This window comes from Perca flavescens, chromosome 12 (genome assembly GCF_004354835.1).
Source record: "Perca flavescens isolate YP-PL-M2 chromosome 12, PFLA_1.0, whole genome shotgun sequence".
Classification (NCBI taxonomy): Eukaryota; Metazoa; Chordata; class Actinopteri; order Perciformes; family Percidae; genus Perca; species Perca flavescens.
In genome coordinates, this window is record NC_041342.1 from 21,501,302 (window position 1) to 21,520,956 (window position 19,655).

The 19,655-nt window shown below is 40.9% G+C and overlaps 1 protein-coding gene across 1 annotated transcript; it reads right to left on the reverse strand.

Annotated features, from left to right (window-relative positions):
- Positions 1-13: 13 nt before the first annotated feature.
- Positions 14-19,165, reverse strand: gipc2 (GIPC PDZ domain containing family, member 2). Its single transcript, XM_028592686.1, has 6 exons — positions 18,515-19,165; positions 5,235-5,420; positions 3,146-3,326; positions 2,417-2,529; positions 1,966-2,047; positions 14-1,358 (listed from the first exon to the last, which is right to left on the reverse strand). Exons 1-6 carry the CDS (start codon positions 18,791-18,793, stop codon positions 1,207-1,209), a joined length of 993 nt encoding a protein of 330 aa, XP_028448487.1. The 5' UTR covers positions 18,794-19,165; the 3' UTR covers positions 14-1,206.
- Positions 19,166-19,655: the final 490 nt, after the last annotated feature.

The window sequence follows — 19,655 nt, forward strand, 5'->3', positions numbered from 1 at the left end:
GACACAGCTATAATAACAGTATATCAAATTTTATTGTCTATCCAACAATAGTGATCCCTTATGGTTTGTCAAACGATATGCAACTGCTACAACAGTTAACATCAGTAGATGACACTAATCAAGTCACTATTTAAATTCAGTTTGACAGTGATTTAAATAGTGCAGTTACATTAATGCGAGTGCATTTATTTAAGACATTGGATTGCAATTGATCCCATTCCAGACAACCTTCAAAATGGCTTATTTAGGAAAGAACTTTCTTTCATACAGAGCCATATCTCAGTGTAAAAATGTCTTACAGCATATGATTTTTCATAATAAAATAAATTACAGGGAAAAAATAAGCATGCCTCTCTAAGTAAGCCTCATTTCATGACATGTTAACAGTGTTAACGGACTAAAACAACATGAGAAACATAAGGAATGTTGTTAGTACAGGTCATCAAACTTGGCTAAAGGCAATTAAAGATAAAGCCCTCTGTTCTTTGTAATGCTCAGTCTATTGACAGATGGACGAAGGGCTCAAGCTGAGGTGTGTAAGGGCACAAAGTAGAGTTTAAGAAAATCACAAAGTAAACAAACAAAGTGAACGTGGCCGAAGATGGGAGGGAGATAAAAAGAGAAAAAAAAAGTAGCTTGAGAGAGAATTATTGCTACAATGACTATAATTACACTAATTACACAATGCTGCTGCTGCTATAAAATCAGCAACAGTTTCACATATAAAAAAAAAAAAAAAAAAGTCTATAAAAAGCCGTGTGATACATCTGCATATTCAAAATGACACAGCTATAAAGTGTGATTAAAACGATTTAGCGATTTAAAGTGTGCACATACCATTTCATAACCAGTGTAACTGACCACTGTTGACTATGTATGCTGTTCTGACAAGAAGAACAATATGCAGCTGGAGCGATCATGTCTCTCGGAGTGAGGGGGGGTGTACAATCAAAATCAGGAATGAATCAGCAACTCTTCAGCATGCAGGAGACAGGTCCGGTGTTGGAATATCATGGATAACACATCCAATTTCATATGGTAACCGACTTGACTGAAGTGGACACTTTAGGTGCATCCAAGTGCAAAGCTATGCCTAAGAAAGTTTGTGCTGGTTGAAGTTTGTCCAGTTTGCTTCTGAGGATATTAAGAGGCGAGTTGGGGAAGAAGTGTGTGTGTGTGTGTGTGTGTGTGTAGGCAGGAGCAAACTTAAAATCTTCCCTGCTTGGCGTCTCCGATAGCCCCCCAGACATCGAAGACAAACTCATCGGGAAAGGCAAAGTCTCCGAGGGTCTCATCTAACGCCATGGCAAATTCATCCGGGTTCTTCTTGTCACGGCCGACCTCGACCATCGTAGCAGCTGGAGAGAGAGAAGAGCACGACACAAGCTTTTCGGGAGTTCCTTGCGCGTAATTAAACTTCTACTGAGTCTGTGATGTGCTCACATAGTGTTCCCTAAACTAAATCTGTAATCCAGCAGTGGGTTGAATCGTCATTGGTATATTCCTAATCACACAGAATGTCTGCCCTGAATGATAAAGTCTTTGCCAATGTCAAAACCAACTTTTAAATAAAATATTTCCACAGACTGCCATGGCCACAGCTCCGGCCTGCAGAGTAGAGCAGAGTGGCATGATAAAATAATGTTTTGTTTTTCCCTCGGGTTTTCGTAGGGAACACTATGTGACTAACTCACGGAGTAACATACAGACTGAGGCCACAGATAGGGTTAACTGAGGCCTCATCACTGGACATTATCCCATCTAATCATCGACTCCAAATAAATATTAACGAAGCCATTTAAGACTAATTAGTATGACAGATATCAGCTACTAAGACCTCAACATACAAGTATGCTAGAAAGACAAGATTAACCTGCAGGTAATGTTATATACCTTAAGTATGAGAAAATGCAAAAGCAAATCATCTCTCAGACATCCCGATGCTCATGAATATTTTATACTCACCAAGTTCAGTGTCTCTGATGCCCATGTAGCTCTCCAGGAGGTCGTCCACTTTCTTTACTGCCTTCTCCTCAAATTCTGTTGGCTAGAAAACGACAGACAACTCAGTTTCAATCATTCAGTTCATCACAACACTTCCAAGGATGTTTCAAATTTCCAGCAAAAGTATGATTAGGAGATCAGTCTGATCAGTGATGTATTATTCCATAGTACATGGGGATTAGGTGAGAGTGTAGGGATAAGTGGGTACCATCTTTGGTTTGTTTGTCTGTGTCTTCAACAGAGAGAACCTTTAAGATTATATCAGGAGCAAAAAAAAAGACAACCTTCAAGCATCATAAAAATGTCAACAGGGGGGGAAAAAAGCTCTCTTTCCCAGTATAGGACATCCACAACAATTGCACGCTTGAGTTGTCACATCCGGGTCTCAGTGGGTTTACCTAAAGAAACTTACCTCCTCTTCTACAGTAGCTGGACCCTTGGAGCGAAGTCTCAGAGTCCCCCTCCCTGTGCCGATCTTGTTATCACTGGGAGGTTTGGCGCCTTTTGACCTGGGCTCAAGCATTTCTGTCGGTCAGAAGGGAAGCAATATTACAGAAAGACAATTTTTTTGCAAACTGTCCCATTGCTGAACTTAAGCAACAATATACTGATGTTTTCAGCTACTTACAACCACAAGTGAACATTTTTAATTTTTTTTTATTTAAAGATTATTTTTTGGGCATTTTAGGCCTTTATTTCCACTGGACAGATGAAGGGGAGCAAGAGGGGGAATGACATGGAGGAGTAAACCTCTATATATGTGCGCATTCTCTACCAACTGAGCTAACCCGGCCACCACAAGTGAACATTATAAAAATGACCAGTTATGGTTTCTACAAGCTATTTGTAGTCCTGAAAGAAAAGCAGTGCTGTCTTGCCTCAATGATCAGCAAAGGTATAATTTGACCTTTCTAAAAGCATATACAGTAGACACGCATTCTGATGTTTTTGGTTTTTCTTATCATGCAAATGATCCCGTAAATGCACAAAATGATCTCCTGTGTCCTGGCCCAAATGCTGAGAAACACTGCAGCACAAGGTGAATCTGTTGCCCTTTTACCATGTGGGTCACTTATGTAATGTGTTGATGCAGGTGTGCCTGCATCACCTACACTTTTTCTGGATCTTGTTTCTCACTCACCAAAGGCCTTCATCGGCTCGACCAGTTTGAGGGTGAAGGACTTGTCTTTGGGCAGCTCTTTAAGCATGCGGGCGACCTCATAATGCCGTATCCCGACCACGTTACGTCCGTTAATGCACTCTACGTGGTCGCCCACACAGATCACCTTCACCCCGTCCACGACACTGCCCTCTTTTATACGCTGCAATACAGAAGAAGTCAGCGACACGTATAATTAAAAGACAAGAAAATGACATCATACATTTATGCATCAAGTGCCATAGAAAAGGTTTGTTTAAAGCATTTTCCAAGATAAAATTACTGATCAAAACAAGAGAGCAAAACGAACCAAGAGTGTGTGTACAAAATATTCTGCTGTTCTACTGTATTTGCTCTTTCATCACGTTATACAAGGTAATTACTTTTCTCTTGTTTATGAGCCCACTGAGGTGAAACCACTTGACTTACGAAAGTAGAATATATATGAATAATACTTTCCTGGCCTTTTTCTCCACAAGAAGATAGCATATTTGATAGGGAAACTGTTCATTTTGCTCCATAAACCTCTCAAAAACAATATATATATTATATATATATAATATAACATATACTGCATTAGAAGGTGTTCAATAACCCAAATGTGAAAGAGGGGCTGCATTAGGCCAGACTATTCATGTTCTTAAGAGTCTACAAGTTGTTTAGGGTTAGAAGTTGAGATTAATATCAAACAATAGGATATACTTTATTGTATCGTAGGGAAATTTGTTTAGGACTTAAATGCTGCACACATACAGTATAGCTGCCTCCACAGTAGTAATAATAAAAAACAAATATAGAAACAAAACAGCACATAATGTAGCAAAGCACATCCACAAATTACACATATTGCATATAACACATATTGCACATATTTCCCAACCAGTGACACACAACGCAGACCCGAGGCTTTAGCGTGTCAGATAAACACTGTCAGATGCAGTGCTGTTTGGGCATCACATGATGGCACATGTGAGCACTTTGTTATGGTGGAGTAAGACCACCGAGACCAAATAAGCTCATTAGACCAGTCTGAATCAACAAGGGCATAAATACCAAGCTGAATTATGATTTCAGCTATGAAAGCAAGTTTGTAAAGTTACTTTAAAAATGTGCAAACAACTCCAATTACCAACTGATGTTTTGTACATGCTGTGATATCCATAATAAGGACATTAAGAGCATCTTGAATTAGATGACCACAAAGTTCCTCTGAAGCAGGAAGCAGAAAAGATAGCCAAGAAAAAGTCAAGAATCATAAATATAAAATAAAAAAATACAATAAAATATATGATACATATGTATAAAGTAAAATGTTTTTAAAAGGAAAAGAGTTTTACACTGTTTAAAGCGAGTGTGCCTAACAAGTGCTTACTTATTTAAAAAAAAACATTTGTATGATATAATTGGTGTTACATGGGAATAAAGCTGAAAGAATTACATGATCATTTGATTAGTTAAACAACAGATGATTAATCAATGACACATTTGATAATAAGCTCATCTTATAGGTTCATTTCCATCTAAAACACATCAAACATTTATTAGTTTTATATGTGGATTTTCATTTAAAAAAGTTTTGTTTTGTTGTGGAATAACATTGTAAATGTATTACCTACGTTTTTGCAGTTGTCATTATTTTTGAATATACAGCATTTAAACTAAATGATTATTTGATTAACTGAAAAACAAATCAATAGATTTGTATTGAAAAAGGTTGTTTGCTGTATCCCTGTTGAACTGATTTTGGCTGACAAAAAGCATACCATTATTAAAATTACTTTTGGGTTGAAACCAATAAACACATCTTACGGTCTAATCCTAACCATTAACACAACTTCATTTCTGATCCTGGAATGAGCAAGATAAAGACATTTTGGTACACATGACATTACAAGTTTACCAGATAAGCAAAAATACAATAAACACAACAGATGTTTATTTTCTTTCAAATCAATTAATTCCCTTTATTTTGTGCCTAACCATGTATTCACTTAGTATGATACATAACTCGCTGCCACTCAGGTGAAATAAGGTTGATGTTAAAAGGGTTTAAGATGAGTTTTCTTCTTACCTTTATGAAAGCGTATCCCACTCCATTGTCAGTGATGGTGAGGCCCAGGGCATCTTCAGATTTATAAATTTCCACCTCCTTCTTGATCCCTCTAATGTGGGCGAAGATAAAATCCTCGAGGCCGATCTGGCCCCCCAGCAGCTTGTCCATGTCAATCTTGTGGGTGTTGAGGGTGCAGAACAGGATCTACACACACACACACACACACACACACACACACACACACACACACACACACACACACACACACACACACACACACACACACACACACACACACACACACACACACACACACACACACACACACACACACACACACACACACACACACACACACACACACACACACACAATAAGACTGAGCTAAAAAAGGAGCGAAAGTGCTTTGATTATATAATGGCTTCCTAACAGGCAGAGGATACTTAAAATGGACCATTAATCATTTGTCCTTTATAAAAAGGTGGGGCGGGAATCGCTAGAGACCTCACGATACGATATCATCACGATACGATATTATTGAGATTTTAACAGTATTGCCACGGAAAAAATGCTGTAATCGATTTTTGCCCCCACCCCTGGTTTTTAGTCACAGCCTAAAAAACTGAGCCAGATTAAAAAATAAGTGTTTGAGTGTAAATGGCAGAGCACTGCCTCAGTATGCCAAATACAGGAACCATCAAGGAGCTTGGTCTCTACTGCAGCAGCCAAGTTATACAGTTATGCCCTCCTCCAACACACTTCTTGTTTTAAGTCCTGAGCCTATGATGAAGTAAAGGGGTGAAATGACCTTTCCTCCCTGTGCCAGAAATGTTGAAATCTGGCTTCACACCTTGCGGCTGCCATGTCTTGGCAGGACATAGCGAGGGAAATGTGATCACCAGGAACGCGATACGCAAGTGGCCTGATTTAACAGCACTTTAAACAGAGACTGGACAGTAAAACCTAGGAGGAGAATGGTGGATGTGAATCATTTATTGCACTCTAACTCACCCAGGCAGAAGTTATTAATAAGATCTACTTTCATTTCTATTAACTTAGATAAACCTTCCGTTATGGCCATATGCAACTTCTATTGTGGGATCGGCTTCCTAGTAGGGCTTTGAGAAATACAGAGCCAGGATTTAGTGTCTAATTTCCGGGTTGCACGGTAAAAAGGGATTGATTCGTACTGGTTCATCAGGAGGATGACCTTTGTGCACCACTCAAGCTCTGGCAGCGAGGCCTGCCTTTTTTCTGTGTACAAATAGGCGCTGTTCACACACACATTAGGCAACATGGCCTCAAGCGTTGCCTTGGGTTACCAGACTATAAAAGAATGGGATTATAATGGAGGGAGGCCGCTAGAGGAGAAGGGCAAAAAGAGAAAGGGAATATGGAGGAGAAGAAGAGGCTACGTTTGAGGCAAGGGAGGGGTGTACTGTAGCTGAATTGATGGCTCTTTTCCATAACCCCCCCCCTCCCCCAGGCCAGGGCATTACCCAAGAGCGAGTGGGAGAACAGCAGCGGACGCCTACACCCGGTTACCAAGGCTGCCGACTGAATTAAGCAGCTCTTAGCACCCCTCTCCTCCTGCTGAGCCGACAGCCACAGCGTGTTCACACTGCCCGGTGTAGCTAGGATGCTGCGTCACACGCACTGCAGAGTGACTGCCTCTCCTCTGACAACCTGACTCACAACAACAACAGATACTACACCTCCCACTGCCTGCACCACACTGACCACAACCTTGATAACCACATAGGAAAGGGCAAGTGAAAGGAGAGGCAGTGCAATATGTTCAGCATCACCCAAGACAGAGCTACTCGTGGATCAGTGCGTTCAAAAGAGGACAAAACACATGAGGAGAATAATCACACAAAATCTGATTTAAAAAAGGCACTGAGCCTTGTCTGAAATAAAGAGAGTACCTCCATTAACGTAAGAAGGAACAATTATGTTTTTATATAAAAATAGGTGTATGAGAGAGATGTTTTATGACATAAAAATAATATATAAATATATAAAATAATAGAAAATAATAGTTTGTGTCTAATAAGGTTCTTCAACAAAAAGTTCAATTACCTAGTTAAAAATTCTTTAAATTTCATCTATTCGTGCTCCATCATTGAAAGATCCAGAATGCAAATATTTTACGTTTGTCGTAGAGACACGCTCAACCTGTAAAAAACATAATCATAAATGTTTTCTCGTAAGCTGGGCCTGAGCACATTGTTCTTGTCAGTGTTTAAAGATCCTTGAACCATTGATCATATTACATATTGGTGGATTGTGCAGTTTTTAGTTTTTTTTTTCTGATGACATATTAATCTTGCAGTTGTCAGCACCTCCTGCTTTACTTGAGTACTTCCATTTTATACTACTTCATACTTCACTACATTTCAGTGAATAATACTGTACTCTTTACAGTGTTTGGTGTTTCAAGCCCCCAGTGTCGTCTTCCAGGCAGCGCTGCCTGGAAGGCACTAGGATTAGGTTAAGGTTAGGTGCCTTGAAGTCGACGTTGGGGGCTTAAAACACCATCAAGCACTCTTTACTCCACTACATTTATTTGACATCTAAAGTTACTAGTTACTTTGTAAATTAAGATTTTACACACATAATATATCACATAATATATGATGTTATACATGAGCCTCCAAAATATGATGCATTTTTATTAGGGCTGTCAGTTTAACGCGTTATTAACGGCGTTAACGCAAACCCATTTTAACTCCGACAATTTTTTTTATCGCGCGATTAACGCATCATAGACACTTAAAGAAGGATTAACATTCTTTCGGATCTAGCTAGACCGGAAGCAAAATTACGAATCCCACTGTAGCCACGCCAAGACCCGCCCTACGAAGCATCTCGATTGGTTGGGGTTAGGCATTTCACCTCGAGTGGTTAGGATAGCTGATTTGTCAGGGTATAGGACCTGGTCTTGGTGTGGCCATAGTGGGATTCGTAATTTCACAGACCGGAAACAAAACAGACACACGCCACGGCCCGTTTGTATATGTCAATGCCGCGGTCGCACACACTTGTTTGGGCTTGCGAGCCGCGTAGCTAGTAGGCTCGTCACGGCGATTAGCTTCGGAGCGAGTAAGAAAAACAAAGTGTCTCCCCTGTTCTTTCTGACCACGGTGGGAAACCTGTAGCAGGAAAAGTTAACTCTCTCCTTGATTCATGTTGGTTATGGAGAACAAGAACCAGGAAATGAGTCGGGGGAAACCATTGACATATATAAAAGGGGGAAACCATAGTCGCTATGACGACCAGCCACGCTCGCCTCAGGCGTGAGGCAGTAATATCTGCAGTGGAAAATGGAGGTAACAGTGTTACATTGTGTGACAGATTATTAGTTCCAAGTGAGAATGTTAGTGTGAGACTGAACACTACGTAGATGCAAATGTTGTTTTCAATAAAAAAAAACATTTGCACAAAGCAAGCCGATCCACTTTTCCCTGTTAAGAGCATCAAAATGAAAAAGATATAATGGGACAAAAAGAAATCAAGGGACATTTAGAATAGATAAAAATGTGTGATTAATTGCGATTAATCGTGAGTTAACTATGAACTTTAATGAGATTAATCACGATTAAATATTTTAATCGTTTGACAGCACTAATTTTTATAAATCAACTACACAACAGTATATAAAATGATGAAAACTATCTTGACTTTGACAAACTACAATATTATGATTTTAATAAACAATTATATAATATAATAACAATCTTCTGCATAATGAGTCCTTCAGTACTAACTTAAGTACAAGTTGTAATAGTGGACTTTTACTTGTAAAACAACAACAAGAGCTACGGTGAGTTGTTCAAAACCTTTTTTAGTAAACTCTGGGTACACAAACAATGTTGTCAATGCTTTCGTTAAGGTGTAGAGCCCCTGGTGATTCTTCCAGCAAAGTTTCATATTGTGTCGAGCCTTCTTAGCGTTTTAAAAATAGCTATTTTGAGGCTAGCATAAAAGTGCCCCTATCACTCCTATTCAAAAATACGGTAAATCTTAAAAGTGGCACTTCCGTCCTATATGTGCTTTTAAACAAAAAAGTTTCACTTGGGTACATTCACAAAAAGACCCTAGGTTGCATTTTGGCGAGATTTACGCTTTAAGAGGGGTTAAGGACACGGTTGAGAGAACACGGATGCCTAACACAAATTACAGACTGGGAAAGAGTGGAGTACTTAAACCTGCAGAAATTAGTGCATAATCTTTTTTTTGTTTGTCTGTAGGGTTTATAATTATCAAAACTAGTATGTTATTAAGTAATAGTTTTGCTGCTGTTGGTTTAGTGGATTACTATTATTGTCATTATCACCTGTGTGTTATTATTATTTCTTTCTTTATAGTGTTGTCCCTATTTTGTCATGTTTTCTGTATGACTCAAAGGGATGTGTGTGGGGTCAAAAGCTTGACAAAGCTTGAGAAACCGGTTTCTTTGAGAACTGATCTGCTGTCCATTTACAGCCTCTTCAACAGATGTTTTAATGGCAGAAAAGAGGGTTGGAAAGATTAAACAGAGAGTATCATGCTTACAGAGGGGAATTACTTATGTGTAACCAGTGGAATAATGTTATTCCCATTTCCTGTCTTCTTCATACGGTTATTTCTGTGTCAGTGTTTTTAGTAGTTAACAGGGAATGCTGATGTAAGCTGTGTGTATTGTGGCGTGGCTGCGTTTTTAACAGGATATCACATTCATCAGCATTTAAGCCAGTGTAATCATTTAACTAACTGCGGATGTGAGATTCTTCAGAATGTTTCATAAAAGGTGACTCAGAAAAGAAGAGCTCATTATGAGAAGCCCGTCTGAGTGAGCCTGAAAAACTTAACCAGGATGAATTTGTCTCATAAAGCCGAGCTAATGGGATCCTGGTTTTCAAGCAGTGATCACATCAATTCACAGTGAAAAAAAAACATGACGAAACGTTCACAGCCAGAGTAGCACATACTACATAATATAAAGGGTAAGATATTACAGCAACTGCACATAGCGGCCATAGTTCAAATGACTCTGTACGCAATTGGATAGTCCTTCAACCAATCAGACCAACGATCCGGGTGACGTAGCCTACTTTGCAGAGCGAAAGCCGGTCGGTAGTATAAAAAAAAAAAAAAAAAAAAGAAAAGCCGTGTGGCCGCCATGTTGAATGTAAACAAAAAGCTCCTTCCCTATTGTCACCGTGTTAAACCCGCCAATAGTGCGCCAGGTGGATAAGCCAGTTTGTGATTGGTTCCCGCAAATTTGTAACGGAAACAGGATAGATAAACATACAGGTTTCCAGCCTGAGATGCAGGGCGAAATCAAACCACCAGCAGATCGGGCTGGGTTTACCCAGTCTAATACTTTGTGATAACAGCATCCAAATGGTGGAAATACTGTTAAAATACCTTCAGATTGATGGTCTGCCCTTTTGGTGTTTTTAATAGACAGATTTCTGGGTGTTTGATTCTTTCGGATAATTTTATTTAGGGGACATTAAAAAATAAAAGAAAAACTGTGAAAATGCTACCAACTATGAGGCTTTAATCAGGGACCTAAGATGTTTCATACCTTCATTTTCTTTGCAACGCATTTAAAAACACATACCAATCAAACAATCATATTGAAGTTCTTGGAAATAAGCCAGAATTACTAAAGTAAGCCTGGTTTAAATGGTAATATTTCTCTCTTTGATACATCACCTCACCTGTCCCAGACAGGTGATAACCGATATTGGTCTCTATCTGTGGTTGTTTAGTCGCCACCATCACATCGCTCCTCAAGGAGATCGAAAGAAACCTGAACTTGCCTCTGAAAAAGCCTACTGTTGTTCTGCGGGCTCAGCTGCCGTGACAACGCTTTCTTCTGCATCGCTGCTGGTAAACAACCACTTAAATCACTATATAACCAGATCCAGTCCAGTCCGTGTTGAGAAAACACACACACACACACACACACACACACACACACACACACACACACACACACACACACACACACACACACACACACACACACACACACACACACACACACACACACTCTGCAGCTTCACAAATACTCCATGTTAGTGTCACATTTGTTGTTTCTTTTGGTGAGCACACAGTCACACAGGGAGAGTTGGTGCTCATTTGCTTGTCACATGTGTAATGAAGCACAATTACCAGTAACCACATGTTCACTGGAATCATGTTGCAGGATCATTTCAGACTGTGTTATTAACCACTAATACAATATAAATGGGCCGGTTTACTACGCAAGGAAATAACAGTGGTTTTAACTAAGATTAGAGTGAACATGACCAAGTAGACAATGTTTTTTATCACAAAAAAGGAAATGTCCTTTCTAATACAATAAAAGAATCCCACTAATCATTTACTTTAAAGTGCATACCATTTGTTGGCATGTTTTAGCCCATTTTCTGCACATCACAGGTCAACACTGAGAGGCTTAGGAGGAACGTCTACCCTCAGGCCTCTAGGATCCTGAACGACGACACTGTTTAAGACTTTCCCACATTTTCAGATGTGAGGATTTGCTGCTTTTCTCGGCTAATTAATGGAATCTGAGACTGATGGTCGGACCAAACAAGGATTATGAAAACATCAACTTTGGCTCTGAAAACTTGGGCTGGACATTTACTATGAATATACTACTTACGTACATTTTATAGACTCAAATAGTTGACCAATATTGATAATGAAAATAATTGTTAGTTGCAGTAGTAAAATAAAACAAGGAGCAAATACATGCCTTCATGAATCCTGTCTGAAAACAAGGCTGGGTGATATTTGCGTGTATCAGCTTACTATAGTATATTGTAAAGACACGGTCATGCTTTGTCATTGTTTTTGTTTGATGTAATGCTGAACAGCAAAACATTTCATTACATTGAACACAAATTAGATTACCGTATCATTTTGCATGAGCTTCCTATATTGTGGTACACACTCAGGGGCCATTTTATTAGGTACACCTTTATTATTGAGGTTGTAGTTTGCAGTGTTGTTGAACTGGACTGCATTATCTTGAGGTGTTTAATGTTTAACACACCCTCATAGATAATACTATGTAATGATATTATGATTTTGATTTCAGTCGTACTGCTACTGCACTGGATTTATGGCTTTCATAAGCAGTGTCTCATGCTCATATCTTGACAGACAAGAAAAGCTCACTTAGCATTATCTGTATACAAAAAAATAAATAGATAAATCCAATCACCAATCCACTGATCAAGACAAACTACAATTAAACTACTACTAGTAAGTGAGTGCAGGAGCTCGGGTAATACAAACAATTTTATTCAATTCAATTTTATTTATAGTGTCAAATCACAACAGGAGTTATCTCAGGACACTTTACAGATAGGAGTAGGTCTAGAACACACTCTATAATTTACAAAGACCCAACCATTTCCCCCCAGCAGGCTCAAGCTCCATCAAATGAGTTTGTTTCACCTAATCCACTCATCCCCCCAATTTAGAAATGTCTGGATGCAAACTTGGAAGTACAAACACCTGCAAAACTAAAAAGAAGAGGTGTGGTTCTGTGCCATGACCGCAGCCCAGATATTCAAACTGTAGGCAAATGGCTGTTTCTGATGAGCACGTGGACCAGAAGAAAAGTCACATAGAGAGCCACACCTCAAACTCAACAGCTGCAGGGCCAACAACCAGACTTTGACCTGAGCAAAGTGTGCACATAAAAAGATCCCATTCTTCATCTAAAGACTGCAACACTACATTCATGTCTTGCTGGCTGAGATAACAGACACTGAACCGAGTTTACATAATGTATGCTCTGTAAAGCCTTTAATGTATTTGCTGTTATAATGTTTGAAATGTCATTTCACTCAGACAAATTCCTTTCCATCAGTTCTGCTTCCTAAATAAAGTGACTGACTCTGAGCTTTAGTCTAACATTGTGTCCAATTAAAAGGCACAACAATAGACACTCACAGTGAACCCAAACGTGCTTCAATGCAATGTGATGTCTGTTTGAAAAGAAATGTGTCACCTAATAAGACACAATGAGCACAGGACAGACAATGCCATTGTTCATTACATAATTCATATTAGGCTCAGCCGAGCACTCATGTAACCTCAGAGCCACAGAGCCACTGGTTTACAAACAACCACAGCTATGGTTTCTGCTTGGCTCCATGTGAAATTATTTTGTCCTCCAGTTTACTTCAGTCTTTAGCGTTATGTTAAATTCAAGATGAAGTTGCTGTAATTTCACACTGTTCACATGTTTAAAACAAATGTCTAAATGGTGACTGATTTTTTATTTAAAATGAGATAGGTTTAAAAGTTTAGTGGAAAACCATCCATCCATCCATCTTTGTCCGCTTATCCGGTGTCGGGTCGTGGGGGGAGCAGCTCCAGTAGGGGACCCCAAACTTCCCTTTCCCGAGCAACATTAACCAGCTCCGACTGGGGATCCCATATGTTCCCAGGCCAGGTTGGAGATATAATCCCTCCACCTAGTCCTGGGTCTTCCCCGAGGCCTCCTCCCAGCTGGACGTGCCTGGAACACCTCCCTAGGGAGGCGCCCAGGGGGCATCCTTACCAGATGCCCGAACCACCTCAACTGGCTCCTTTCGACGCAAAGGAGCAGCGGCTCTACTCCGAGCTCCTCACGGATGACTGAGCTTCTCACCCTATCTCTAAGGGAGACGCCAGCCACCCTCCTGAGGAAACCCATTTCGCCGCTTGTACCCTGGATCTCGTTCTTTCGGTCATGACCCAGCCTTCATGACCATAGGTGAGGGTAGGAACGAAAACTGACCCGGTAGATCGAGAGCTTTGCCTTCTGGCTAAGCTCTCTTTTTCGTCTAACGGTGCGATAGATTGAATGCAATACCGCACCCGCTGCGCCCGATTCTCCGACCAATCTCCCGCTCCATTGTCCCCTCACTGCAAAACAAAACCCCCAAGGTACTTGAACTCCTTCACTTGGGGTAAGGACTCATTCCCTACCTGGAGAAGGCATTCCATCGGTTTCCTGCTGAGAACCATGGCCTCAGATTTGGAGGTGCTGATCCTCATCCCAACCGCTTCACACTCGGTTGCGAACCGATCCAGTGAGTGCTGAAGGTCGCAGGCCGATGATGCCATCAGGACCACATCATCTGCAAAGAGCAGCGATGAGATCCCCAGCCCACCAAACTGCAACCCCTCCCCACCCGACTACGCCTCGATATCCTGTCCATAAATACTACAAACAGGATTGGTGACAAAGCGCAGCCCTGGCGGAGGCCAACCCTCACCTGAAACGAGTCCGACTTACTACCGAGAACCCGGACACAGCTCTCACTTTGGTCATACAGAGATTGGATGGCCCTGAGTAGAGACCCCTCACCCCATACTCCCGCAGCACCTCCCACAGTATCTCCCGGGGACCCGGTCATACGCCTTCTCCAAATCCACAAAACACATGTAGACCGGTTGGGCATACTCCCAGGCTCCCTCCAGGATCCTTGCGAGAGTGAAGAGCTGGTCCGTTGTTCCACGACCAGGACGGAATCCGCGCTGTTCCTCCTCAACCCGAGGTTCGACTATCGACCGAACCCTCCTTTCCAGCACCTTGGAGTAGACTTTACCAGGGAGGCTGAGAAGTGTGATACCCCTATAATTGGCACACACCCTCTGGTCCCCCTTTTTAAAGGGGGAACCACCACCCCAGTCTGCCACCCTTTGGCACAGTCCCAGACTTCCACGCAATGTTGAAGAGGCGTGTCAACCAGGACAGCCCCTCCACACCCAGAGCCTTGAGCATTTCTGGACGGATCTCATCAATCCCCGGGGCTTTGCCACTGTGTAGTTGTTTGACTACATCAGTGACTTCCGCCTGGGAAATCGACGACAATCCCCCGTTATCCTCCAGCTCTGCCTCTAACATAGAGGGCGTATTAGTCGGATTCAGGAGTTCCTCAAAGTGCTCCTTCCACCGCCCTATTACCTCCTCAGTTGAGGTCAACAGTGTCCCATCCTTACTGTACACAGCTTGGATGGTTCCCCGCTTCCCCCTCCTGAGGTGGCGAACAGATGTTTCAATATATAAATGTTTTTACAGTACTTAGCCATAAAGATTCAAGTCCAGTATACAAAAGCTAAAGCAGATGGCACATTCAGAAAATGCCTGATGCTCAGTGGGAAATTTGTCTTTTCAGCACATTGTAAGTGCAGACTGCAAAGTTTTGTAATGAATAACAAGTCGAGCACTGGACCCTTCACACTTGCTCTTCACCCCCAATACTGACCGAAATGTATACATAGCATTGATTACAAAAAACTGTCAAGTCAAGAGGAGTCAGCTTAAACCTGAGAATAAGTGGCAGTTCTGCTTAAGAAATGACTTGAACAATTAATAGATTAATCGTTTGCAGCTCTACAAGTATCAATAACAAATTAAACGTCTAACTTAACATCTAAAAAGATGTGTTTTGTTGGAAAAATGTCATTTTATTATTAGGTACTCCTGGCTAGAACTAATGCTGTCTAATAGAACAGCCCTTCAATAAATCCCATCTTTATAATGTTCCGTTTTTGTTGCACTGTTTAAGACAAGTGTTAATCAAAGTTATGGTCACATGGAGGCCGTAGTTTGTGCTGCTGTTGAATTGTATTGCATTATACATTGAGAGGTGTTTCTAGCTTTTCGTCTACTCTTACTGATATGAATTGGGTGGACAAAATATTAGTAATACCTCACAGTAGAGTGAGAAAAGAAAAAGTATAATTTGGGTAACAAAGCTTAGGTATATCATATTGGCCCTACCCTTATCCAGTGCTACTTGCAGGTATCGAATAAAAATAGACTTTTGTTGGGAAATAACAAGGCTTTCATCTGATGGTGCAGATATCTTTTGTCCTGATACAGAGGTCACGTCCAGTCAACATGGGCAGCAGAGTGAGGTTTGGTGGTGTTTATGGAGGGAGGAGGTCCTGGGCAGAGCTGCTCCCCAGGGTCCTCTGGGACTCCTCTGGCTGTGGTTGGGACAAATTATCTGGTTAGATTTGAGGCAATGCCCGCTGAGCCGGAAGTGAGGGACTTCCTGTGGTAAAAACTGGAATCCAACAACTCACACTCCATCCATCTGCCTGTCTGTCTGCATCTGTCTTTGTCTCTGTGTAACTATATGCCACAGCTGTGAATAGGCCAGTATTCACAGTGGCACACATACTTTCACACTATATAATGCCAATGGGACATAACTGCTAACGGTACAGACGGATAAGTTGAAATTCGGGTTGTTGTTTTTCTTTTGCTACCTGCTTGACAAGCTCTGAGGCATTATTTCAGCAGGGAACATTTTTTCATCCTGATGTGGCAACAACCACAATACGTACACCAATGCAATTCTGATCCCAGTACTGTAGATCCCCACTTGTCACCCTTTACAGAGGGGTCAGAGGTCAAGAACAGCTACAGAACAGTACTCCTAGAGCTGGTACAATGTCAAAGTCTCGCTCAAAGAGACTTGAGCAGGGCAGTGCTTGCAGAGATGAAGGTTTGAATCCAGTCTTCTGACACAGGCTGCTGAAAATCCCAAATCTCTTTAGCTCCTCTGTGGTACTGTACTTGTTGTTCAGAAAAGAGCACACCACTAGGCAGTTTCTGAACCAAAACAAGTCTAGACAGATGCAGAAAAGCCCTATAGGAGGGACATTAATAGACATGATGAAACAAATGCCCATAGAGAAATGGCTGGTGTCCAATTTAGAGAAAAAAAACTGCAGAGTTGGAGCCTCATTAAGGATACTGTCTACCTTCAAATCAGAAAAACCGGTTAGTTTCAGAGAAGCAGCCCTCCACTTATTACATCTATAGAAGTCCTATTGTGCACTTCACTGTATACCAATGCCACTAAGACAAATTCCTTTCCAATTATTGCCCTTGTTGAATAAAGCGAGTCGCGACTGTATCTCTGAGCTTCAAGAAGGGATAGGAAGTTCACGTAATGAGCTCTTGCAACACACCAGTCATATTTCAAGGTGACCAAAGGCAAACATGCCACTCACACTTTCATTTTGAAAACAGAAGCTTAAGCAGCCTGGGCTTAGAGGAGGACATAGAACCTGCTTTTGTTTTCAGGACCTGCTCGTAGCTTTTGCTCCTGCTTCCCAGTGGAATTGGATGCTGAATGAAATACTGTATCTAAACATTGAGGTAATTTGTCAGGTATCCAGTGACTTCATTCTGAAGATAAGACACAGATCTTTCTCAATCTTGCAGGGTTAAAGCTGGGTGTGCAGGCTGGCAGGGCGTGCCTTTACAAACACCAACTAGCTTTGACACGAGACAATCAAAGTTGACTTTTAATGGCCTCCACGGGGCTAATCTCTAAGAAAAGCCACTTATAAAACGGTTTACCCAAACCCTTACTGCAAGTATTCAACTTGCAGTGGAGGAAGAAGTATTACAGATTCGTAAAGTTAAGCTAGCAATACCACAGTCTAAAAATATTCCATTATAAGTAAAAGTATTATCAGCAGTGTAGCAGCATGTACTTAAGGATCAAAAGTAAAAGTAGTCATTCTGGAGACAAATGGCTCCTGTAACTGATATATCATATGTAATTATTAGATTATTGGTATCGATAAATCAAATAAATTAATAGCTGGTCGAGGTGAAGTTTTACTTAGTTTATTTACAGTTGGTAAGTTTAGTCCTATGGTTTCCAATTTAGGGGTCTCCTAACGGTCACAAGATAAATCTGAGGGGTTGAGATGTGATTATTGGGTAGAAAAAAAAGACAATCTTTTCTCATCTTTCCTGATCTCTTTGGGGCTCAATCAATTGAATGAAATCAAATTTGAGGTTTAAAGGGCAAATACACATCTATAATAAGACAAGGGGCCCCGACAGTATTACTACAGTAGAGTACAGTATCACAAGCCAAAAAGTTTGGGAGCTACTGGTTTAATCTTTAACAATGATTGTATTTTATGAACTTATAATATCATTATCCTAATCTGAAAATAAACTAGTTTCCATAATTGTTAAATAAATGTAGTAGGATAAAAAAATACAATATTTCCCTATGAAATGTAGTAAAGTAGGCCTATAAAAGTAGCATAAAATGGAAATACTCAAGTAAAGTGCAAGTAGGCCTACCTCAAATTGTATATAAGTACAGTTAGTAGCCTATATGTAGGCCTACAAGTTATTTCCACAACTTTTGTTAAAAGTCTAGAAACACAGGTAGACAATCTAAACACTTGAACGCAACACTAAATCACCCACATCACTATATGTCCTCCTTTAACAACAGGTGAGCTCTTACCTCAGGTGGGCTTATATTAAACGCGTCTGCAATTTTCGAGTACAACTCCTTCACGTTGGAGAATCCCTCGATCCTGCCGGTGGGGCTTCCGTGCGCCAGCTGCGTGTGGAAGACCAGTTTGGGCCGCAGATTTGCAGGTGGAGGCGGCAGCCCTGCTCCGTTCACGGCGGATTTAGCCAAGCTCCCAGCTGCACCTGTGTGTCCGCCGCCGACCTCCTCGTTCTCCACCAAATGCTCCTTCGTCGATTTGTTTTTCTTCCTCCATGGTCCCAACGGCATTTTAATTGATGCTTTCGTGTGTTTTTCGACGTTGGAATTAAAAAGTCCGAGCCGCTGTTATACCATTGAAGTAGTTAATCTGTTGAGTTCCAAGCCCAATGGTCGTCCTTATTTATTTCCTTCTTTCCTTGCTTCCGCGACACACTTTTCCTCTCCTCACCTGCCCCACAGCTTGGATTTATGTTCTTCGACAGCGTCTCGGCCTTCGCTGCTTGCTAAATAAATGGTGTGAATATTCAACAGGTAGGTGGTGGCGAGTATGGGATAAACTCTGACACAACCTGCTGGCTGATTCTCGGCTAACAATAGCTCTGTTTGTCTAGTGTCGGCGTGCCGCTGGACGCAGGCGCAGTGGGACGAGCCCAGGCTCAGTCCCAGTGCACCTGTACATCAGCACAGAGGGGGGGCGGGGGGTCATCACTTTAAAACAGTTATTCAGGTATTTTTTAAACACGTTCTGCAAGTTAGTCGCCGTGGAAGAAGTATTCAGATCTTTTACTTAAGTAAAAATAGCAATACCGCAGTTGTACAACTACTGTTACAAGTAAATTCCTGTTCCTGGATAGCCTACATCATTTTTAAAAAGTACATAGGCTAAGTTTTAGCATTAAAATATACTTTGAGTAAAAATACTCTTTATGCAGAATGGCTCATTTCAGAATAATACATATAATATCACTGGATTATAATTAGTGATGTATTAATTAATGTATACATGACTAATGTTGCAGCTGTCAAAAGTGGAACTACTTTTTATGTTTTATATATTTTGCCAGGCATCTTATCATACTTTATTAGTTCTGCTGAATCATTTATTTGATAGCTTTAGTTACTTTTAAGATTTTTAATACAACATATAAGT